Consider the following 25,101-nt stretch of genomic DNA (forward strand, 5'->3'; position numbering starts at 1 on the left):
CAGCTAACCTGTGTCACCATATAATGCTATTACAATACCATTCACCTTATCCTGTACTTTTTATCCCTGCGACTCATTCATTTCATAACTGGAAGACCATCTCCCACTCCCCTTCACCCATTTTGCCCATCCCCCCCAACCTGCTACCCTCTGGCCACCATCAGTTCTCTTTATTTATGGGTCTGATTCTGCTTTTTATTCATTTGTTTGTTTTGTTTTTTAGATTCCATATATAAGGGAAACCATATGGGGGACACCTGGCTGGCTCAGTCTGTGGGACATGCAATTCTTAGTCTCACACGAGACTTGAGCCCCACACTGGGTGTAGAGATTACTTTAAATAAATAAATAAACATTAAAAAGAAAGAAAAAACCATGGTATTTGTCTTTCTCTGACTTATTTTACTTAGCATAATACCCTCTAGGTCCATCCATGTTGTTAAAAAATGGCAAGATTTCATTCATTTTTATGAATAATATTCCATTGCATACATGTATACATATATATGTATATATGTGCCACATCTTCTTTATCCATTCATTTATTGATAGATGCTTGGGTTGCTTCCATATCTTGGCTATTGTAAATGATGCTAATAAACATAGTGGTACATATATCTTTTCAGTTAGTGTTTTCGTATTCTTTGGGTAAAATATCCAGTAGTGCGATGATTAGGGGATCATAAGGTAGTTCTATTTTTAATGTTTTGAGGCACCTCCATACTGTTCTCCAGAGTGGCTGCACTAGTTTACATTCCCACCAGTCACGCTTGAAGATTCCCTTTTTCTCTACATCCTTGCTAACACTTGTTATTTCTCACCTTTTTGATTCTAGCTGTTCTGACAAGTGTGACATGATACCTCATTGTGGGTTTGATTGCATTTCCCTGCTGGCTAATCATTTTGGGCATCTTTGCATGTGCTTATTAGCCATTTTTCATATCTTTGAGAAACAAAACTTTTAAATTTTATTAAATCCATTTCTTCTGTTTTTCCTTATAAAGTTTATTGCTTTTGCTTTTATTGTTACACCTGAGAAACCACTGCCAAACCCAAGGTTACCAAGAGTTACCCTTATGTTTTCTTCTAAGAGTTTTAGCTCTTACACTTAGGTCTGTGAACGATTTTGAATTAACTTCTGTGTATGATGTAGGAGTCCAGTTTCATTCTTATGCATGTGAATATCCAGTTATCTCATGAACATTTGTTGAAAAGTCTGTTTTTGCCCCCATCGAATTGTCTTGGCGCTCTTGTTAAGAATCATTTGCCCATAAATACAAGGATTTATTTTTGGATTCTCAGTTCTTTTCCATTGGTTTTAAGTTTGTCTTATACTAGTACCATACTGTCTTGATTACTGTTGCTTGGTTTTAGAATTGGGGAAGTGTGTCCTCCGACTTTGTTCTTTTTCAATATTTTAGCTAAACTGTGTCCCTTGAATTTCCGTATGAATTTTAGATCAATCAATAAATAAAATCTTAAAAAAAAGATTTTTAGGATCAGTTTGTCAATTCTGGCAAATAAATCAGCTGGGATTTTGATAGGAGTTGCATTGAATCTGTAGATAAATTAGAGGATACTGTCATTTAAAAAATGTTAAGTCTTTCATGAACATGATATGTTTTTCCATTTATTTAGATTTTCTTTACTAACAATATTTTATAGTCTTCAGAGTGTAAGTTTTACATGTATTTTAGTAAAGTTATTTCTAAGTATTTTATCCTTCTTTTAAAAAAGATTTTATTTATCCATTCATGACACAGAGAGAGAGAGAGAGAGAGAGAGAGAGGCGGAGACACAGGCAGAAGGAGAAGCAGACTCCATGTAGGGAGCCTGACGTGGGACTTGATCCCGAGTCTCCAGGATCGAAAGGCAGCACCAAACCACTGAGCCACCTGGGCTGCCCGTATTTTATCCTTTTTGATGCTACTATAAATGGAATTGTTTTCTTAATTTATTTTTCAGATTCATTGTAAATATAGCTACCAGTTTAATGTATTCTTCCAGCGATTTTCAGAAACAAGTACAACATAAGTTAGGAATAGAAAAGCATTTTTTCAATTAGTTTTGATTATTTAAAAAAATTGATTTAAAGTTACATTATGGAAATTGTTAAAGCTGTTTTCTTGGATTTACTTTTAATATTTGTAGCAAAGAGATACAGCTATAAAATCTAATAGCATTTCAGCACATGTATATAATTACTCAGTTATTTCCTTGCCTCAATTTTCTAACTCTCCAGTTATTAAATATTTAATTTAATATTAAACTGGGAACTGGGAAACATATTACTGCTGTAGAGAGTGGCATGATGGAATTCCATGCATACAGCTTAGCTTCATCATTTTTTTTTTTTTTAGCTTCACCATTTACCAACTCATGGCCCATACCCTTTAGATTGTTTTGCAGAAAATCGGACATTTCATATCATTTCATCTGTAAATTATAGGTATAGTTTTACAAGATAGATTTACTTGTTGTAACTATCTCATTTTGGAACAAAACCTGTTTTAACTGATTTTGTTTTAGAAGGTGGTTAGTTTATTAAGATAGAGAAGTACATAATTAAATTTTGTTTTTATTTTGGTACACAGGAGTCCAGATCTTACATAAAATGGAAATTTCTCACGCTAGATACTGAATATTTAATGGAAAGTTATTTAGTAAAATCTAAGCTGCTATGGAAGAAATACCAGTAAAAGTTGCTGTAAGAATCCGACCTCTGCTGTGCAAAGAAGTTCTTCATAATCATCAAGCTTGTGTGAGAGTTATTCCAAATACCCAGCAAATTATCATTGGGAGAGATAGAGTCTTTACTTTTGATTTTGTTTTTGGCAAAAATTCCACTCAAGATCAAGTTTATAATACGTGTATAAAACCACTAGTGTTGTCACTCATTGAGGGCTATAATGCAACCGTTTTTGCCTATGGACAAACTGGATCTGGGAAGACCTACACCATTGGAGGAGGCCATGTTGGTAAGATTCTCATACTTTTTTTCTTTTTTTAAAAGATTTTATTTAATTATTTGAGAGAGAGTGAGCATGAGTGGAGAGAGGGGCAGAGGGAGAAACCGGCTCCCTGCTGAGCAGGGATTCCCCCCCCCCCCCCACTCTCCCCCAGGATCATGACCAGAGCCAAAGGCAGACACTTAACTGACTTTTATTTGTAGGTGTTCAGCATATTGATTGAATGAAATAATGTATAGGAATCAGATGTGTTAATAAGATCATCATCTTTGAAAGACTTTTAAATATTGAAGTTTCATTCAACAATTTAATTTGATTATATTTGCTTAAGAAAACAAGTTTAAGACAATGTTTAGTGTTCAGCCCTTTGCCATTTCCCCTTCAGTCTTACTGAGATATAATTGATGTATAACATTATATTAGTTCAAGACATACATTATGATGATGATATATGTATATATTGCAAAACGATTACCACAATAAGTTTAGTTAACATTGATTACATCATATAGTTATGTGTGATTTTTTTTCTTGTGATAAGATCTTTTAAGATGTTAATATTTTAGCAGCTTTTTTTCTTTTTAAAAGATTTTATTTACTTGAGAGAAAGAATGAGAGAGCAAGCACGAGCAGGGGGAGAGGGAGAAGCTGAGTGGGGCTCGATCCTAGGACCCTGGGATCATGAGCTGAGCGAAAGGCAGATGCTTTACTGACTGAGCCACCCAGGTGCCCCTAGCAATTTTCAAATATACAATAAAGTATTGTTAACTACAGTCACCATGCTGTATATTACATCTTTAGAACTTCTTTATCTTATAATTGGAAGTTTTTATGTTTTGACCCACCTTCACCCATTTCCCCCACTGCCTGCTTCTGGCAACCCTTTGTTGCTTTGAACATAATTTAAAGTAGAAAGAAATGAATTAACATGACCAGATATTGATCTTTTACATAGTCTTGTAAAATCAAGCTTCCTGGGCAGCCGGGGTAGCTCAGCGGTTTAGCACCACCTTCAGCCCAGGGCGTGATCCTGGAGACCTGGGATCGAGTCCCACGTTGGGCTACCTGCCTGGAGCCTGCTTCTCCCTCTGCGGGTGTCTCTGCCTCTCTCTCTCTGTTTCTCTCATGAATAAATAAATAAAATCTTAAAAAAAAAATCAAGAGTCCTGTGACCAGAACTTTGATGCAGTAGGAGGAATTTAAGCCACATGGCTTAAGGTGTCTTTTTTCCCCCATTTTTAAAGTCAGATTTTTATTTTACTTTTTCAATTTTATTGAGATTCAATTGACAATTGTACCATATTTAAAGTGTATGTCATGATGATTTGATGAATGTATATGTTGTCAAAGGATTCCCCCAATCTAGTTAACACATCATCACCTCACATCTAAATACGGATTTCTATTTTAAATACTGAGTATTTTAGGAAATATTTCTCCTGCTTGTAATTCTAGTTTGGAAAAGGTGGAGTCGCTAGGATTTTCTATAGTTAGAAGGAAACTTGGAAATAATTTCTCTTCATTTATAAGTGTGGAGCTCCAGCTATGGAGCGATCAATAAAAGACTTGTTCAGTTAGAGGGTTAGTGACAGCTGGGATTGAAAGCTAAGTCTTCTGTTGAGATTGTTTACTGTATTAGTATCTTTCTTCTAAAAGCAAACTTCTGAATATTGTACATATATATGCATTATTGTCTAAAATTATTGCTAGTATTCTGTATGTGTGTAATGACTCTCAATGTATTTTCTACTTTCATGCTTCTCAAATATAGAATGTAACTTTCAGTAACATTTCTTATTACATGTAGGGATTGTGAGGGAGAGTTGGAGGCTGGTTGTGTGGTTTGAGGAAGCCCTGACTACAAAGATTAAATTGAGAGGCCATAAATGCCCAATACTCTCCCACCCCCATTTTTAGAATCACTGTTATACAGGATTTAGGAGATTAAAGATAGTAGATTATTTTAGGATCTCAAAAAATTCAGTTTTTCTACTCTTTAAGTTGTGTGTTTTTAAGGATTCGAGCCTTTTTTTATTGGCAAATGTTTAATGATGTTTAAGACTCAATATGTTTTTTATACTAATAAGAGTTCTAAAATGTTTAGAACTTTGTGACTTAATTATAGCTATATTGCTTTTATTAAGAGGCCATACATACAATTTTAATACCTTAAAGGAAAAAGTTATTAAGTTTATCTATTATCCTAAAACATTTTAACTGCTATAAAATACATTATACTTGATAACACCATTAGAAGTGATTTTTAATTTTTTCCCTTAGCTTTTTAAATTTTTTTTCATCATATCATGGTAAGTGAATTCTTTAATTTCTATCCCCTCTTACCTCCCTTTGGGTAACCGTCAGTTTATTCTGTGTAGTTAAGAACCTGTTCCTCATATGCTCTCTCTCTTTTTTCCTTTGTTTTTGTTCCTCAAATTCCGCATATGAGTGAAATCATAAAATATCTCTTTTTCTCTGACTTACTTTGCTCAGCATTATATTCTACCTGTGTCCATGTCCTTGCAAATGGTAAGATTCCATTCTTTTTTTTAAGGCTGAATAATTCCATTGTGTGTGTGTGTGTGTGTGTGTGTGTACACTACATCTTTATCCATCCATTTATTTTTTTAAAAGATTTTATTTATTTATTCATGAGAGCCACACACACAGAAAGAGAGGCCAAGGGAGAAGCAGGCTCCATGCAGGGAGCCCGATGTGGGACTCGATCCCGGGACTCCAGAATCACACCCTGAGCCAAAGACAGGCACTAAACTGCTGAGCCACTCAGGGATCCCCTATCCATTTATTTATTGATAGACACTTGGGCTGCTCCCATAGTTTGGGTAAATAGTAGTACAATTACTGGCCAAAGGATAGTTCTATTTTTAACTTTATGAGGAACCTTCATACTGTTTTCTACAGTGGCTGTGCCAGTTTGCATTCCCACGAACAGTGTAAGAAGGTTCCTTTTTTTTTCTCTGTGTTCTTGCCAACACTTGTTTTGTTGTGCTTTTGATTTTCGCTATTCTGACAGATGTGAGGTGGTATCTCATTGTAGCTTAGTTTAGTTTTGTTTTTAAAGATTTTATTTATTTATTCATGAGAGACACAGGCAGAGGGAGAAGCAGGCTCCATACAGGGAGCCCATCTGGGACTCGGTCCTGGGTCTCCAGGATCACGCCCTGGGCTGAAGGTGATGCTAAACCGCTGAGCCACCGGGCTGCCCTCATTGTAGTTTTGATTTTCATTTCCTTGATGACAAGAGATGTTGAGCATCTTTTCATGGGTCTGTTGGCCATGGATGTCTTCTTTGGAGAAATGTCTGTTCCTGTCTTCTGCCCATTTTTTAATTGGATTATTTGTTTTGGGGTGTTACGTTGTATCAGTTCTTTATATAATTTTGGATAATAACCCTATATTGATGTTATTTGCAAATATCTTCTCCCATTCAGCCTTTTAGTTTTGTTGATTATTTCCTACACCGTGCAGAAGCTTTGTATTTGGATGTAGTCCCAATAGTTTACATTTGCTTTTGTTTCCCTTGCCTTAGGAGACATATCTAGAAAAATGTTGCTATATCTGATGTCAGAGAGATTACTGCCTGTGTTCTCTGTAGGGAATTTTATGATTTCAGGTCTCACATTTAGGTCTTTAATCCATTTTGAATTTTTTTTGTATATGGTAAAAGAGGGTGTTCCAGTTTCATTCTTTTGAGTGTAGCTGTCTAGTTTTCCCAACACCATTGTTGAAGAGACTTTTTCCCATTGTATAAATGTACCTCCTTTGTTGATTAAGTGACCATATAATTATGGGTTTATTTCTGGGTTTTCTATTCTGTTCCATTGATTTATGTGTTTGGTTTTGTGCCAGGACCATGTTTTGGTTGCTGCAGTTTTGTAATATAACTTGGAAGTCTGGAATTGTGATATTCCCAGTTTTGTTTTTCTTTTTCAAGATTGTGTTGGCTATTCATGGTCTTGTGTAGTTCCATACAGATTTTAGGATTGTTTATTCTAGTTCTGTGAACATGCTGTTGGTGCGGTGCCTGGGGGGCTCAATTGGTTAAACTTCACCCTTCAGCTCAGGTCATGATCCCAGGGTCCTGGGATCTAGCCCTGTCAGGCTCCCTGCTCAGTAGGGAGTCTGCTTCTTCTTTTCTTTCTGCCCTTACCCCTGCTTGTGCTCTTTCTGTCTGTCTGTCTCTCAAATAAATAAAATCTTTTAAAAAATGCTGTTGGTATTTTGATAGGGATTGCTTTAAGTATGTAGATTACTTTGGATAGTATGGACATTTTAATAGTATTTGTTCTTCCAATCCATAAGCATGGAGCATCTTTATTTCTTTGTGTCCTCTTCAGTTTCTTTCATCAGTGTTTTAGAGCTTTCAAGTTGATAGTTACAAGTCTTTCATCTATTTGGTTTATTCCTAGACATTTTATTGTTTTTGGTGCAATTTTAAATGGGATTGTTTAATTTTCTTTCTGCTGCTTCATAATTAGTGTATCGGAATGCAAAGATTTCTGAATGTTGATTTTGTATCCTGAGAGTTTACTGAATTCATTTATCAGTTTTAACACTTTTTTGGTGGAGTCTTCAGGGTTTTCTCTATATAGTATCACGTCATCTGGAAATAGTTTTACTTTTTCCTTACCAATTTGGATGCCTTTTATTTCTTTATATTTTCTAATTGCTGAGGCTAGGGTTTCTAGTACTGTGTTGAAAAAAGTGAATGGACATCCTTGTCTTATTCCTGATCTTAAAGGGAAAAGCTCTCAGAGTTTTACCATTGAGTGTGATGTTGGGTGCGGGCTTTTCATAGATGGCCTTTATTTATTTATTTATTTATTTATTTATTTATTTATTTATTTTTAAAGATTTTTATTTATTTATTCATAGAGACACACACACACACACAGAGGCAGAGGGTGAAGCAGGCTCCATGCAGGGAGCCCGACGTGGGACTCGATCCTGGGCCGCCAGGATCACACCCCAGGCTGCAGGCGGCGCTAAACCGCTGCACCACAGATGGCCTTTTATTATGGACTTACTTTGCAAAGGGTTTTTTTTTTTTTTTTTTTTTTTTTTTAAGATTTATTTATTTATTCATGATAGACATAGAGAGAGAGAGAGAGAGAGAGAGGCAGAGACACAGGAGGGAGAAGCAGGCTCCATGCAGGGAGCCCGACGCGGGACCTGATCCCGGGACTCCAGGATCGCCCTGGGCCAAAGTTAGGCGCTAAACTGCTGAGCCACCCAGGAATCCCCGCAAAGGGTTTTTTTTTATCATGAATAGATGTTGTACTTTGTCAAATGGTTTTTCTGCATTTATTGAAATTATCATATGGTTTTATACTTTCTGTTATTGATGTGATGTATTACATTATTGTTTTGTGAATATTAAACTGCCCTTGCATGCGTCATGGTGTATGATTTTTTAAAATACATTGTTGGCTGGGATGTCTGGGTGGCTCAGGGGTTGAGCATCTGCCTTCGCTTCCGGTCGTGATCCTGGAGTCCTGGGACTGAGTCCCACATCGGGCTCCCTGCGTGGAGCCTGCTTCTCCCTCTGTCTGTGTCTCTGCCTCTCTCTATGTGTCTATCATGAATAAATAAATAAAATCTTTAAAAATAAAATATATTGTTGGATTCGGTTTACTAATATTTTGTTGAGGATTTTTGCATTTGTATTCATGAGGGATATTGGCCTGTAGTTCTTTTTTTTGTGGTGTCTTTATCTCGTTTTGGTATCAGAGTGATATTGGCTTCATAGCACGAGTTTGGAAGTTTTCCTTTCTCTTGTTTTTTTTTTTTTTTGAATAGTTTAAGAAGAATGGGTATTAACCTTTTTTTTTTGAATATTTATTTTAGAGAGAGAGTGAGAGTGGAGGGAGGGGAGAGGGAGACAAGCTGACTCCTGAGTGGGGACCCCAACTTGGAATTTGATCCCAGAACCCCAAGATCATGAAATCAAGAGTTGAATGCTTAACCAACTGAGCCCTGGTGCCCTGAGAAAAATGGGTATCCACTCTTTAAATATTTGGTAGAATTTGCCTGTGAAGCTGACTGGTCCTGGATTTTTGTTTTTGTTTTTTTTTTTGTAAATTTTTGGATCACTGATTCAATTTCATTGCTAGTGATTGGTCTGTTCCAATTTTCTATTTCTTCTTTAATTTTGGTAGGTTATATGTTTCTAGGAATTTGTTTCTTCTAAGTTGTTCAGTTTGTTGTCATAAAGGTTTTCATAATATTGTCACATTTCTGTGATGCTGGTTTTTGTTTTTCCCCTTTAGTAATTTTGAGTGTCCCCATCTTTAGATATTTTTTTAGGCATTTTAGAAACACACATGTAGTTTTTTTCTTGTGTTGTTTTGTTTATTTTTTTATTTTTATTTTTTTTAAAGATTTATTTATTTATTTATGATAGACATGGGGGGGGGGGGCAGAGACACAGAAGGAGGGAGAAGCAGCCTCCATGCCCGGAGCCCGACGTGGGACTGGATCCCGGGACTCCAGAATCGCGCCCTGGGCCAAAGGCAGGTGCTAAACCGCTGAGCCACCCAGGGATCCAGTGTTGTTTTGTTTAATGGTTTATTATACCTGTGATTTTATAACTTTCTTTTTGCATTTAACAATATAAAGTATTTCATTTCTTCCCATTTGGGTCATAGAATTTCACCTCATTCCACAGTTTGAATGGACCATAGTTCCTCCATTCTAGTATTAACGGACATTTAGGTTGTTTCTGATTTTTACTATGATAAGAAAGTTGCAGGGCATATCTTTATATATTTGACTTTGCATAATGTGTTAGTATTTGCATAAAAAAGATTCCTATAGTGGATTTCTTGAGTCAAAGGGAATGCACATTTAAAATGTAAATAGAGGGGATCCCTGGGTGGCTTAGCCGCCCAGCGGTTCAGAGCCTTCCTTTGGCCCAGGGCGTGATCCTGGAGTCCCGGGATCATGTCCCTCGTCTGATCTGATCCCTCGTCGGGCTCCTGGTATGGAGCCTGCTTCTCCCTCTGCCTGTGTCTCTGCCTCTCTCTCTCTCTCATAAAAAAATAAAATCTTAAAAAATATATAAATAGATATTGACAAGTCACACTCCAGCGAAGCGTGTAGCAGTTTAGATTCCTACCATCAATACATGAAAGCCATTTCCAATACATGAAAGCCTGTCAATGTTACTTGACATTATAAATCTGTATATTTTTTTGTCATCTAATAGGTGAAAAATTGTACTTTGTTGTTTGAAGTTACATTTCTTGGTGTATTAGTGAAATTGGTAAACATTTTTTATTTCCCAGGTTGTTAAGGACACCAATTCTGGGTCAGTCATCTGCTGTTTGATTTTTTAAAAAAGATTTATTTATTTATTTATTTGTGAGAGAAAGAAAGCATAGAGGGAGAGGGAGAAACAGACTCCCCGCTGAGCAGGAAGCCAGACATGGGCTTCATCCTAGGACTTTGGGATCATGACCTGAGCCAAAGGCAGATGCTTAACTGACTGAGCCACCCAGCTGCCCTGCTGTTTAATTTTTAAATAATGCTGTTTTTTCCTCTAATAAATAGCTTACCGAGCATTTGTAGTGTCTAAGGTACCATGCTAGGCACTGTGGCAGAATAATAATCTCTTATTTTTCAATATGGTACTTTATTACTAATATTCATCTTCCTACTTCTCAGAACTTTGGGTTTGCTGACCTGTACCAGGCATAACATTTTCTAGAAACTCTTGTGTGTTCTTTAAATAACATATAATAGCTAAATAATGACTGTTAAAATATAAAACTTTACAATTTCTCTCTGAAGCAGTTTATCTCAGGAATGTACGTGCAACATTGAAAATGTGATATTTGGGTTACTAAAATACGTGTTGAAGCTTTGTTATAAATATTATTTGAAATTCAGCGTTTTGATAAGTTTTAAATTTTTGTGCTTTGTTTTCTGTTGGAGTGGGAAATGAATGAGATATTTTGATTTAGCCTTAAATTTTCGCTAATCTACAATGTGTATATTGCACTGTAATTAATACATAAAGCTGTTGGCAAGTTCCTGGAAACTCTCAAAAAGGAATCTTCAGGGGCGCCTGGGTGGCTCAGTCGTTAAGTGACAGACTCGATTTCTGCTCAGGTCATGATCTCAGGGCATGATCTGAGAGGGAGGCCCCTGTCCGCTCACACTCAGCAGGAAGTGCTTCCTTTCTCTCTCTCTCTTTCTCTCTCTCTGCCCCTCCCCCACTCACACATACTCTCTCTGTGAAAGAAATCTTAAAAAAAAAAAAAAGTAATCTCCAGTCTTCATTTATTCCTTTGTGTTAGAAAAACTTACAGCTTCCTTTCCTTGCCACATGATGGCAGTCTTGCATCTTAAATTAGGTGAAAGGCAGTCCAAGTTAATAGATGTTTGGAATTTTAGGATGCTGCCCAAGATCTAAACATTGGTAATTTTCAACTTGGAAGCAAGTTATTTTTAAGGTTATTTGCAAAGCCAACTTTTTATAACTTGGAATATATTTTCCATGGAATAATGCCACAGATGGTAGGTAGATTTCTAAATTGGCCTAGCTTATTTAACCTGAAGTCTCAATTTGTTCATTTACTTATTTAAAAATTTTAAACTATTTTTAAAAATTGTGGAAACTTTCACACATGAATTTTACAGTTTATGGTTTTTAAAAATTAGTAATACAGATATGTATGAAAATATATTATAAATTTTGGATTTTAGCTTTTCTTACATATAAATTTTTTGTAATACACTTGCAATTCTACATATAACATTGCATCTTATTTTTTTCACTTTATATTGTGAGCATTTTCACATATTATTAAATATTTTTCGAACTTATGACTCTTCGTGGTCATGTGGTAATTTGCTTTCTGAATGTATTAGACTGTATTTAATGTTTCTAAAAATTGTGGAAACTGGGCAGCCCCGGTGGCGCAGCGGTTTAGCGCCGCCTGCACCCCGGGGTGTGATCCTGGAGACCTGGGATGAGTCCCACATCGGGCTTCCTGCATGGAGCCTGCTTCTCCCTCTGCCTGTGACTCTCCTCTTTCTCTCTCTCTCTCTGAATAAATAAATAAATAAATCTTTAAAAAAAATTGTGGAAACTGGGGATTCCTGGGTGGCTCAGCAGTTTAGCGCCAGGCCCAGGGTGTGATCCTGGAGTCCGGGAATTGAGTCCCACATCAGGCTCCCTGCATGGAGCCTGCTTCTCCCTCTGCCTGTGTTTCTGCCTCTCTCTCTCTCTCTCTCTGTCTTTCATTGATAAATAAATAAAATCTTTAAAAATAATTGTGGAAACTTTCACACATGAATTTTGCAGTTATGGTTTTTAAAAATCAGTAATATAGATATGTATGAAAATATATCATACATTTTGGATTTTAGCATTTCTTATATTTTAATTTTCAGATGTACTTTCTTTCTTTAAATTTTTAGCTTCAGTTGTGGAGGGTCAAAAGGGTATCATTCCTCGAGCTATCCAAGAAATATTTCAAAACATCTCTGAAAATCCTAGCATTGATTTTGATATTAAAGTGTCTTATATAGAAGTATACAAGGAAGACCTAAAAGATCTTCTAGAATTGGAAACATCTATGAAGGATCTTCACATCCGAGAAGATGAAAAAGGAAACACAGGTATAAAGTAGCCTATTGAACTGATAGCCTCCATTAGCAAATAGATGTGATTGAATTCAGCTTCAGGACATATTCCAAACAGTCTTTAACATTTAATATTCCATTGTTGGACATTTTAGCTATTTTCATTATTATTAATAACACTGACATGGATGTGTTTCTCTCTCTTAGAAAAGATACTTAGGTAGAACCCTTCTTGGAGATAGAGGATCCTGCCCAAGGAGTGACTAATTCCTTGGGGGAATATCTTAGCAGTTAGAAAAATAGAAAAATAACATTATTGAGACTGCCTACAGGGGACAGTGAAGTTTGTCGACTTCTTGGCCTTGTCTTGGAAGCCCTGGCATTCCTGGATGTTTGGAGAAACTGGTTTTTGTCTTGTTTTTTTAGAAAGAAAGCACACATCGTAGTTTATGGTTTTAATAGATAATTTAATAAAGTTTATAGTTTCAGGCCAATTTTTTGAACTTCTATATCGTATAAAATGTAATTATTGAATGTTTTTTATCTTTTGTTAAGAAAATACAAAAATAACATGTTTATTGTAAAATAAATAATGCAGAAATATACACTATCACTCCTGATAAACTCGTAACTAATATCAATTCTGCAAAAGTTTTGGAAAGATGCACAATTTGTCTTACGACATATTGCCATGTGTCTTATATAATGTTCTACTCACAACCCAGATGTATTTGTTTGACATATTTATTTAGTTCCTCTGTGTAAAGCAGTGGTTGGTATCCAACCTGGATGCTGCACAATTAGTTTCACCGTTGAAGCTTTTTACGAAATATTGATAGCTAGGCCCTACTTTTCAGAAATTTTGATGGATTTGTCTGGGATGGGGCCTGGGCATTGGTACTTTCTCTTTTATAAAGCTTCCAGGTAATTTGCAGATGGGTTTGAGGACCAAAGATAGTGCTAAGCCATAGCCTAACAAAAATTTATGAAAGTTATCCTTTGATTTATAGTTACATTGTTATATTTTATAGTAGATTGTATTATAGCATTCCCTGTTTGTAGTATAGGTACTTTAGAACTTAAATATACTAGGTTGTTTAAAAAAGGTGTCATGTTGGAAATAATGAAAGCAAAATGATTATTTTTCAAGAAAACAGTGACATAACAGGATCTGACTGAAGAGGAAACATGACACTGTAATTCAAGTACAGACTCAGGAGCTTTACTGTTCTGATTCAAATCCTAAATCCACCTATTTTGTTTTGAAGTATGTTTGGATAAAAATAAATCATGTGGGTAGTAAGCTTTGGTTTATTTTTGGTTCTTATTCTGTTCTTGAAATAGAAACTTTGCCTTTTTTGAATTGCCATCATATTTGTTTACCTTGTACTCTGCTATTATGTAGGGCAGACTTGTTTTTATTTTTTTTTAATTTTTTTTTTCAGACCTGTTTTTAAAACAAATAACCAATTTTATTTATACTGAAATTTGTCATTTATCATTAGTTATGACCACACAATACTAAAAACCTTAAACCTAAGGATGGCTTGAATATTAACAAAACTCAGACACTAATTTCTTTTAATTAATCTACTACTGATTAATTCTTTTGAATTATATATATAACCTATTTTTTAAAATAAGTTTTTTAGACTCTACAAGTCAAAATACTGGAATAAAGAGTTTTTCTTTTGTCAGTCATCTTAAAGAATTGAGTGTGACTCCAAATAAACCAGATATATATTACTTCTTTTAGAATATAAATATCCAAATGAGTGCTATTAAAATAGTTCCTTTGGGAAATCATCTAAAATTATGTAATGATTTTGCTGATGTTACTATTGTTTGAAATGCTATTGATTTTTTTTTAAAGATTTTATTTATTCATTCATGAGGGACACAGAGAGAGAGAGAGGCAAAGACACAGGCAGAAGGAGAAGCAGGTTCTATGCAGGGAGCCTGATGTGGGACTCAATCCTGGGACTCCAGGATTACGCCCTGGGCTGAAGGCAGGTGCTAAATTGCTAAGCCACCCAGGGATCCCGAAATACTATTGATTTTTTTAAAAAAGATTTTCTTAGCTTTTGTAGTTTATCAAATAGTAACTGTTGTATGGGTAATTTAACTATACTGGGTTTTGATTAAAATTTGGTTTAAAAACTTGCTGTTTTAAGTGATTGTTGGGGCCAAAGAATGCCAGGTGGAGAGTGCAGATGAAGTGATGAGTCTCCTGGAGATGGGGAATGCAGCCAGGCACACAGGTACCACCCAAATGAACGAGCACTCCAGTAGATCACATGCAATTTTTACAATCACCATTTGTCAAGTGGAGAAAAACATCGAGGCAGCTAAAGACGGATCGTGGTATTCCCGTCGGCAGATTGTTTCAAAGTTCCACTTTGTGGACTTGGCTGGCTCAGAAAGAGTAACCAAAACAGGGAATACTGGTGAACGGTTCAAAGAATCCATTCAGATCAACAGTGGGTTGCTGGCATTAGGAAATGTAATCAGCGCTCTGGGTGACCCCCGTAGGAAGAGTTCACATATTCCATATAGAGATGCTAAAATTACCCGGCTTCTGAAAGATTCCCTGGGAGGCAGTGCCAAGACTGTCATGATCACTTGTGTCAGCCCATCCTCCTCAGATTTCGATGAGTCCTTAAATTCCCTCAAATATGCCAACAGAGCACGCAACATTAGAAACAAACCCACCTTAAACTTCAGCCCTGAATCAGACCGAATGGACGAAATGGAATTTGAAATCAAGTTGCTTCGAGAAGCTTTGCAAAGCCAACAGGCTAGCATCGGCCAAGCCTGCCAGACCCATCAAGAGGGGACTCCTGATAAAAATAGGATCCATTCTCTAGAGGAGCAAGTAGCTCAGCTACAAGGAGAGTGTCTGAGTTACCAGAATTGTATAGAGGAAGCCTTTACCTTCCTGGTGGACTTAAAGGATGCTGTCAGATTGAACCCAAAGCAGCAACATAAATTACAGGAGTGGTTTAACATGACGCAGGAGGTCAGGAAGGCGGTTTTCACCTCCTTCACCAGGAGCCATGGCATCGGCAGCCTGGAGGACGGGCCTCCACACATCACGGTTCTCCAGCTGAAGCGGGAGCTTAAGAAATGCCAGGTATGTGGACACCTTTTATTAGTGACTTGGTTAAGGACTCATTTTGTCTGGGCAACGGTCATTTGGCAATTTCAGAAGTTTTTAAAAAAGATTGTGTGGAAAATCTCCTTTGCCTTTGCTCAGTGTCATCTTGCCTTTTTCTATTGCTTGGTCCTCCTAATTCATACCCTTCTCAGCTTCCTTCTCTTTTACCATTTTAACTTGTTATTTTATGAAGCAGAATCTTGCGGACCAGCTCATTAATTTAAAGGATGAAGAGAAACACAACTTCAGGGACAAAACAAAATTGTTCTTTAGTGTGTCTTTATACCTCTTTGGGTCAGTGGTTCTTTTTTTTTTTTCTTTTTAAAGATTTTATTTACTCATGAGAGACACACAGAGAGAGAGAGGCAGAGACATAGGTAGAGAGAGAAGCAGACTCCCTGCAGGGAGCCCGATGTGGGACTCGATCCTAAGACTCCAGGATCATGCCCTGGGCTGAAGGCAGACGTTCAGCTGCTGAGCCACCCAGGCGTCCCGGGTCAGTGGTTCTTGAAGGAAAAAAAAAAAACAAAAAAAAACTTTATCCCTTGAGTGTGGAATGTTGATTTTTTAAAAGATTTTATTTATTTATTCATGAGAGACACAGGCAGAGACAGGCAGAGGGAGAAGCAGGCTCCTGTGGGACTCAATCCCAGGACCCCAAAATCCCACCTTGAGCCAAAGGCAGATGCTCAACCACTCAGCCACCCAGGCGGCCCTGGATTGTTGATTTTTTTAAAAAAACAAATCATCATATTTAACAGTATGTTAGGGACGTAGGTATATACATGTATTCATATTAGATAAACATAGATTGAGTTCAGAATTAACATTTCTCACTTTTCATTGAAAAAAAGTGAAGATTTTGTATCACTGGGGAAATCGTGGAAAACAAGATATACATAGTTCTCCTTACATGGAGTTTGCATTCTATGGGGCAAATGGATGTTCTGCCAGTTTTTGAAAATAGGAAAACGTATCATTAAAAACATAGGTTTCTAGTTAGAAATCTTTCCTCAATCCCTTTTTATATGTATTAGAAAGAAACCTCTATTATAGGAGTTCTTGAACTTTATTTTCAAGAGGTTTCTTAATGTTTTTAAAATTGAGGTCCCCTAAAGAGCTTCTGTTTATGGGGATTGTATCTATGGAAAGTTACCATATTAGAATTAGGACAGAAAAATTTACCCCTAAAGAGCTTCTGTTTATGGGGATTGTATCTATCGAAAGTTACCATATTAGAATTAGGACAGAAAAAAAAAAAAAAAGAATTAGGACAGAAAAATTTAAACTATTAATTGCCTCAAAACTAACAATAATAACCCAATTACATGTTAAATAAAGACTTTTTTTCATGAAAAATAACTATTTTCCAAAAACAAAAGAAGTTTAATAAGGGTGAAATTGTTTTACATTTTACGTGTCTGGCTTAATAGAAGACAGGTACTATATGTTGGCAAGTGAACTTCAATAAAAAGAAATTTAAAAAATGTAAAAAAACAACAACAAAAAAAGAAGACAGGTAGATTTTCATATCTGCTTCACCATTCAATTTTTGCAGTGATGTTGTTTTAGTTGAAGTACATGAAGAAAATCCAGCCTCATATAGATTTGTAGGTGGAAAAGAAGAGTCTTTTAATGGCTTTTTTCAGATAATTATGCATATTCTTCTTTGGTATTACCAAAACCCAACCAGTAGAGATTTCCTAAAGGTTACTTGCAATGTGGAGTTTGAAACTATTTTTGTTAATATTAATATCTATACCACAAAAATCACTGATCTTTATTTTGTACTTTGAATGGATCTTTCATTCACTTGATTTTAAATTGTCATTTATTGGTCATTTGGAAAATATTTGTTTACTGAATTATGTTGATCTTCCAAATGTTGACACATTTCATTAGATAGTATCAAATAATTACATTCACTAATCTTACCCACTGATCCTACCAGCAAAGTCTTTTAAGTATTGGAAGCTGTCACACTTAGGGTAGCAGAAATGTTTTCCAAAATCCTAATCTTTGCATGAAAGTTGAATTTTTTCATTTGCAACAAATATTGTTCTTTTCCTTCTAATTTTAATTTTTTTAAAGATTTTATTTATTCATGAAAGACACGGAGAGAGAGGCAGAGACACAGGCAGAGGGAGAAGCAGGCTCTCCACAGGGAGCCCAATGTGGGACTCGATTCCAGACTCCAGGATTACGCCCTGGGCTGAAGGCAGATGCCCAACTGATGAGCCACCCAGGCATCCCTAATTTTCATTTTTGAGAAAATGTTTGTCACAAGGTGTGAGTAACCAAAGTTGATCTGTCATATTTTAGAATAAAAATATTTCCCTGTGAACAATGTGGGTAGTTCAGCTTGTAACTCACACAGCTGCACAAAATTGTTTCCGACAGATAAACATCACTCTTCATTAGACAGCAGAGCTACTTTTGGAATACCTTCCATTTTGTTACATGGAATCCTAAAATGTACTCATAGGTTGAGGTAAAAATAATAATAATTTTTATTGACTCATCAAGATATTCTTAAGTGAAACTAGCATTTATTTGTTTTGTAAGTGCCTGGCAGTAAGGAATACAATGACTACTTATGCAGTCTGGTGACACTTCGTTTATTTGTGCTAGGAGTCAGTAGTTTTACACACCCTTATGTACCATCAGTGCAAATGTCAACATGGTAAACAGGGCAAATATTGTGTTAGTATTTTTAGGAAAATAGTTTTGATCTCTTGGATGCCATGAAAGGACCAGAGGGACACGGCAAAAGGGTCTTTACTGAATACACTCTGAGGACTGTTGCTCTATCTCAAAGCTTCTGATATTTAAATATAAGCATTTAAAGTAATACTTCTAAAATCACGTTTTGTTTTGTTTTTTAAAGCAGTAACTCTGCCCTACCTTCTTTGTAGATAGAGCGGGACTGGCCCTTGTTCCTTGGTATAAGAAATTGACGAACAGGACGTATAGTTGATCCGAACCTTGAACTTTGGAATGGTGTAGGAGTTGGGAGAGGAAGAACTTTTCTCTTCCTGCCTCTAAGTGGCTGAAAGTAGAAGCCTATAAAATCCCCTGGTTAGATGAGGGGTGGCTAGTAACTTTTTCTCTCCATCTGTTGGAAACTCTGAATTAAACTTGCTCTAGATGATGTATTTCTAGATAAAGACTTCCCAAAGATATTAACAGTCTTGGTGAAAAAGGGGACTGTGATCAGATGGATTTTGAGAATGCTAGCTAGATTGTTAAAATCCCAAGACTTCTCAGAACTTTGAAAGTGCTGGTGTATGTTATTAATCTTAAAGTGAGAGATATAAGTTTCAATATTTCTTAATTTTAAAAAATAGATTCTTTTTTTCGGGGGTGGGGGGTTCTGCAATCTTGCAGGACTAGTAATCTTGGCTACCACTATGTAGCAAATAGAGAAATGGCAGCTATCATTCCTCACTCTGTATGTCTCTTTAAAAAGTTGTTTCTTGGGATCCCTGGGTGGCGCAGCGGTTTAGCGCCTGGCTTTGGCCCAGGGCGGGATCCTGGAGACCTGGGATCGAGTCCTACGTTGGGCTCCCTGCATGGAGCCTGCTTCTCCCTCTGCCTATGTCTCTGCCTCTCTCTGCCTCTCTCTCTCTCTCTCTCTCTGTGTGACTATCATAAATAAATTAAAAAAAAATTTTTTTAATAAATAAAAAAATAAAAAGTTGTTTCTTAAATTTCCTTTTCTGTGAGTGACAGAATAACATGATAGTTAAGAACGTGGGTACCAAACCCCCACGATTTGAATCCTGACTCCTCTGCTTACTCACTTTGTGACCTTGGGCAAATACTTAACCTCTCTGTTTCAGTTTCCCCATTTGTAAAATAGAAACAATATGAAGCACTTTGTAGGATTGTTGTGAAGATTATTAAAGCACTAGTTCCCATAAAACGATGAGAGGCTTACTCCCTGGCTGGGAGTAAGCCTCCATAAATGTCAGCTCACTATTATCTCCTCTCACTTATTTTTCACCTGCCTGGGTTGAGGTTATGTAGCAGTGGCAGCTACATGATTGGACTTAGTAGTTGTACAGAGGACCCTTCCCCCCATGCCAGGGGTTCCCATGAAGGCTGCCTGGTAAACTCTGTGCAGGGAGACAGGAAGTCTGTGCAGGGAGAGGCATGGACGTTCTCTTTGCTTGGACCTGCTTCCTGAGCCTATTACACAAGCAGGTGAGTACTTTAAAAAAGACTCTTAGCCAAGATGAGGTTGTGGGCCATCTTGCAGGTAGAATTATTGCCAGATTGTTGCTAGGGAAATAAGTGTCACTTTGAAGTTACCATCTTCTCCTTTTTAGATGCTCTCAGGTAGTGTTGTAATCCTTGGTTTTTGCCATTTGTCAATTATTGGAACACTCTGTCTCCTAATAAATGTCTCTGAAAGGACTTTGTTGCCTTTTGAATATAAGAACCATGTGTGAACATGAGTTTACTCAACAGTTAAACACTTTTAAGTAAATAGTAAATAATACAGCTGTAGGGTTTTTTCTTTAAGATTTTAAAAATTTATTTGAAAGACACAGGGAGGTGGTGAGAGAGAGAGAGAGAGAGAGAGGCAGAGACAGAAGCAGGCTTCATGCAAGAAGCCTGATGTGTGGGACTCGATCCTGGGACTCCAGGATCACGCCTTGAGCCAAAGGCAGACACTCAACCGCTGAGGCACCCAGGCATCCCATACAGCTATAGTTTATAAATATGTAAAAATAGTTGAATATGCCATACTAGGAGACAAATCACATTTAAAAAAATTATTTTAGGGACACCTGGGTGGCTCAGTGGTTGAGCATCTGCCTTGGGCCCAGCACATGATCCTGGGTTGGGGGGATCAAGTCTCGCATCAGGCTCCCTGTGAGGAGCCTGCTTCTCCATCTTTCTATGTCTCTGCCTCTCTCTCTCTCTCTCTGTCTCTCATGAATAATCTTTAAAAAAATAATAAAAAATAAAATATTTTAGAGACAGAGGGAAGGAGAGAGAGGGAGAGAGAATCTCCAGCATATTCCCTGCTGAGCATGGAGCCTGATGACACAGAGCTATCTTAGGACCCTGAGATCATGACCTGAGCCAAAATCAAGAGTTGGATGCAACTCTTCCATGACTGGCCACCCAGGTGCCCTGAGACAATTACATTTTAAGGTCAAATCAACAATTATTTTTACCATAAGAGGATATTAGCCATCATGAATTACAGTTATATCTTATTTTATGAAAGAAGTTGGGGTGCTTGGGTGGCTTAGTTAAATGTCTGCCTTTAGCTCAGGTCATGATCTCTGATCCTGGGATTGAACCCGCATCAGGCTTCCTGTTCAGTGGGTAGCCTGCTTCTCTCTGCCTCTCCCTCTGTCCCTCCCACTTGTGCTCATTCTCTCTCTCTCTCTCTCTCTCAAATAAATAAATAAAATCTTAAAAAAAAAAAATAAGTCCACAAGTCATATAAACATATAGAGTCATAAGGCCCACCAGGGTTATGTGTCCTTTCCTTATTTGGTCATTTGAGGATCCCAAGCAGAGAAAAGAAGGGCCTTGCCCTAAGTGCCCTAAGGCTGTGACAAAATCAAGGCTGGTCCCAGGGCTCTCAGTTCAGGGACCTATCCACCCCTGTACCACTGCCTGAGAAGTCACGCACATACCCTACTTTTGTGAATTATATCTTACGTGAAATGAACAGTTTTTTGTAAATCATCTATTTGTTCTTGTCTTTTCCTGTAGCTTAGTAGAAAGAGCATGAATTTTGGATTCACATAGGCCCTGGGGCGGAAGATTAGGAATTTGGTTTATCTACTGTGTCATCTTGGGGAGAGGTTTTAATCTCTTGGTTTCTTCATGAAAAAGAAACCCTGTCTATTCAGTGAGATATGTTTAAAATATCAAGTCACTAGCATAAAATAGACTCTTGACAATGTTAAATTTCTTTTTATTTATTTAATTTAAGAATTGTTATAAAAGTATTATTTGCATATCCCAAGTTTATTTGAAAACAGGCATAATTCACCAGAAATTAAGAAAACTTTGTTTAACTATATTTTTAGATATCTTCCAAATATCTCTGCATAGTGAAAGTGCATAAAATTAGCAAATATTCTTTATTTTAAAATCCAAATACACTCTTAATTCTATAGGTCAGTTTGGAAAATGTGACCTCTTTGATTTTTAAAAACTCACATTAAAAATCATGGCAACTCTAGCAAACTTGTAAAAATCTTAGTGACTGTACTCTAGAAACTGAGTAACTTTTTAATTTTAAAATTCAGGAAATAAAAACCAGGGAAAACTTTCTATCTTACTAATAATTAATGCTTAGGTTATAGCAGTAATAGGTCTTCAACACTGTCTTTCCTATAAAGAGAACAGAAAAAAGTTGAAAGTGAATAGGATAAGAAAAATTTCATGAGACATCATCAAACCATCATTAAATCCCAGTTTTTGTGGTATTTTCTGGGCTGTCTTGAGTATTTTCCATGGTGAGTCTCTTGTGCTTTTTTTTCCCTCCTCCTAGTGTGCGCTGGCTGCTGATGAAGTTGTATTTAATCAGAGAGAACTGGAGGTGAAGGAACTGAAGAATCAAGTGCAGATGATGGTCCAGGAAAACAAAGGTCATGTGGTATCTTTGAAAGAAGCGCAGAAAGTGAATAGATTGCAGGTAGAGTTTCTTAACGTATCTAGTGCTGTAGATTTAGTTGAAATAGTACTTAACTGAACAGAATAGCATTTTAAATGATAATTGGGAGTATTTACAAACATAGATGTTGTTTTTTTTTTTTAAAGAAAGGAATTTTTTTTAACTTATTTTGTTTAAGATTTTATTTATTTGAGAGAGGGAGAGAGAGCACATGTGCACACAAGCAGGGGAAGGGGCAGAGGGAGAAGCCGGTTCTCCAGCCAAAGGCAGACACTTAATCAACTGAGTCACCTAGGTGCCCCCACAAAAACAGGTTTCAATTGAAGTTTCAGGCAACTGAAAGTATTATTATGGGTTTTCTCCTAAATCAGTATGAGGAGAAAGCATTTTTATTGTTACCTTGATTTATCCTTCACAAATATGAAGAAACCAGGAACTTAATTTGCATATCACATTATGGTTACTTGTTCTCCATGTTTTTGCATTATGTTGTTCACCAAGGTAACAGGCATTGTGATGTTGTTAAGAGTTGGAAGGTAAACACATACTTTAAAATTTATTAGATTATCCTTTCATATTCCATCAATGATTTACTCTTTAACTTTGGTTAAATCTTTCAACTTTTCAGTTTAGCCTCCCTATTATTAAACCAAATATGCCTGCATGGAATGTAGTATGTCCCTAAATATTATACTCCCTGTCTGTGAACACCCCCCTCCATCTCCTGCACTCCCAAATTGTTAATTTCATTTAAAGGCTTTAGCTTCCTATCAGGGAGCAGCTACTGTCCCAAGGAATAACCTGATCCAGCACAAGTTAGATACTGATTTTGACATTTCATTTTTGTTTTCTTTTTTAACTCTTCCAATTCTAGAGTAATTTTATTTATTTTTTTTAAATTATTGGTTTTTTTTTTTAATTTATTTATTTATGATAGTCACAGAGAGAGAGAGAGGCAGAGACACAGGCAGAGGGAGAAGCAGGCTCCACGCACCGGGAGCCCGATGTGGGACTCGATCCCGAGTCTCCAAGATCGCGCCCTGGGCCAAAGGCAGGCGCCAAACCGCTGCGCCACCCAGGGATCCCTTTTTTTTAAATATTTTTAAAAATTTTTTTATTTATTTATGATAGAGAGAGAGAGAGAGAGAGAGAGAGAGAGAGAGGCAGAGGGAGAAGCAGGCTCCATGCACCGGGAGCCCGACGTGGGATTCGATCCCGGGTCTCCAGGATCGCACCCTGGGCCAAAGGCAGGCGCCAAACCGCTGCGCCACCCAGGGATCCCTCTAGAGTAATTTTAAAACATAAAACATATACAAAACAAAATGTACTGTTCAGCGACTTATCACAAAGAGAGCAGCTGGGTAACCACTACCACCAGGTCAAGAAATAGTAAACACCTGAGTGGCTCAGTCTGTTGAGTCTGACTCTTGATTTTGGCTGGAGTTGTGATCTTGGCTTGTGGGACTAGAGATTCTCTCTCTCCCTCTGCCCTTCTCTTTCCATTCTGCTCACTCCTCCCGCTCTCCCCCCCACCAGGCCCCTTGGCATGGGCTCTCTCTCTCTCTCTCTCTCTCAAATAAATGCCATAGGATTTTACTCATAGGTGGAATTTAGGAAACAGAACAAATGAGCATAGGGGAAAAAGCAAGAGAGGCAAACCAAGAAACAGACTTTTAACTATAGAGAACAAACTGACAGTTACCAGAGGAAGATGGGTGGGAGAATGGGTGAAATAGGTGATGGGGATTGAGGAGGGCACTCGTGATGAACATCAGGTGTTGTAAGTGTTGAATCACTGTATTGTACACCTGAAACTAATATTATACTGTATGTTAACTAATGGAATTTAAATAAATGAAAGATAAATCTTAAAAAAAAAAACAACCAGAAGAAATAGTAAACTGTCAGCTCCTCAGAAGTCCTGAGTTGGTCCTGCTCAGAGAGAATCACTTTCCTTACTTCATAGTAATGCTTTCCCTGTTTTGCTTTATGGTTTTACTATGTATCCCTGAACACTACAATTTACGTTTTGGAATTTTTATATATTTCATCATTCAGCATATATATTCTCTGGTGTATAGTTGCTTTTATTGAGTGTTTTTTGTTCTGATTCATCCACAACGTGACTAGCTTATTTAGGCTTATAGCTATATAGGATTTCATTGTATGAATATAGGATTTCATTATATGACTATATTGCAGTTGATTTTTCTATTCTTTTGATGGGCTTTTTCTTGGTGATGGATGTTTTGTTTTTTAAGATTTTATTTATTTGAGAGAGAGTGTGATGTGTGCATGCACGAGTTGAGGGGAGGGGCCAATGGAGAGAAAGAGAGAGAGAGAAAAAAAGATTAAGATTTTATTTATTTATTAATGAGAGACACACAGAGAGAGTGAGAGCAGCAGAGGGAGAAGCAGGCTCCATGCAGGGAGCCCGATGCGGGACTCGATCCCGGGGCTCCAGGATCAGGCACTGGGCCGAAGGCGGCACTAAACCGCTGAGCCACCTGGGCTGCCCGGGAGAGAGAGCATCTTAAGCAGGCTCCACACTCAGCACAGAGCCTGACTCGGGGCTCAGTCTCACAACCCTGAGATCATGACCTGAGCCGGAATCAAGAGTCAGGTGCTTTATAGACAGAGCCACTCAAGCGCCCCATCACATCTCTATTTTTACTTATTTTGAGGTTGTTATATCAGCAATTTAGAGGTATATT

At 37.1% G+C, this 25,101-nt stretch overlaps 1 protein-coding gene across 2 annotated transcripts in view; it reads left to right on the forward strand.

Moving 5' to 3' along the window:
• Positions 1 to 25,101, forward strand: part of KIF27 (kinesin family member 27) — an 87,195-nt gene that overhangs the window by 2,688 nt on the left and 59,406 nt on the right. For both annotated transcript variants that reach the window (XM_041735057.1, XM_041735067.1), the window contains exons 2-5: positions 2,595 to 2,978; positions 12,417 to 12,617; positions 14,756 to 15,714; positions 22,265 to 22,408. In XM_041735057.1, coding sequence (XP_041590991.1) covers positions 2,681 to 2,978; positions 12,417 to 12,617; positions 14,756 to 15,714; positions 22,265 to 22,408 — 1,602 coding nt within the window. In that variant the 5' untranslated portion in view covers positions 2,595 to 2,680. The remainder of the gene's footprint in view (positions 1 to 2,594; positions 2,979 to 12,416; positions 12,618 to 14,755; positions 15,715 to 22,264; positions 22,409 to 25,101) is intronic.

This window comes from Vulpes lagopus, chromosome 2 (assembly GCF_018345385.1).
Source record: "Vulpes lagopus strain Blue_001 chromosome 2, ASM1834538v1, whole genome shotgun sequence".
Classification (NCBI taxonomy): Eukaryota; Metazoa; Chordata; class Mammalia; order Carnivora; family Canidae; genus Vulpes; species Vulpes lagopus.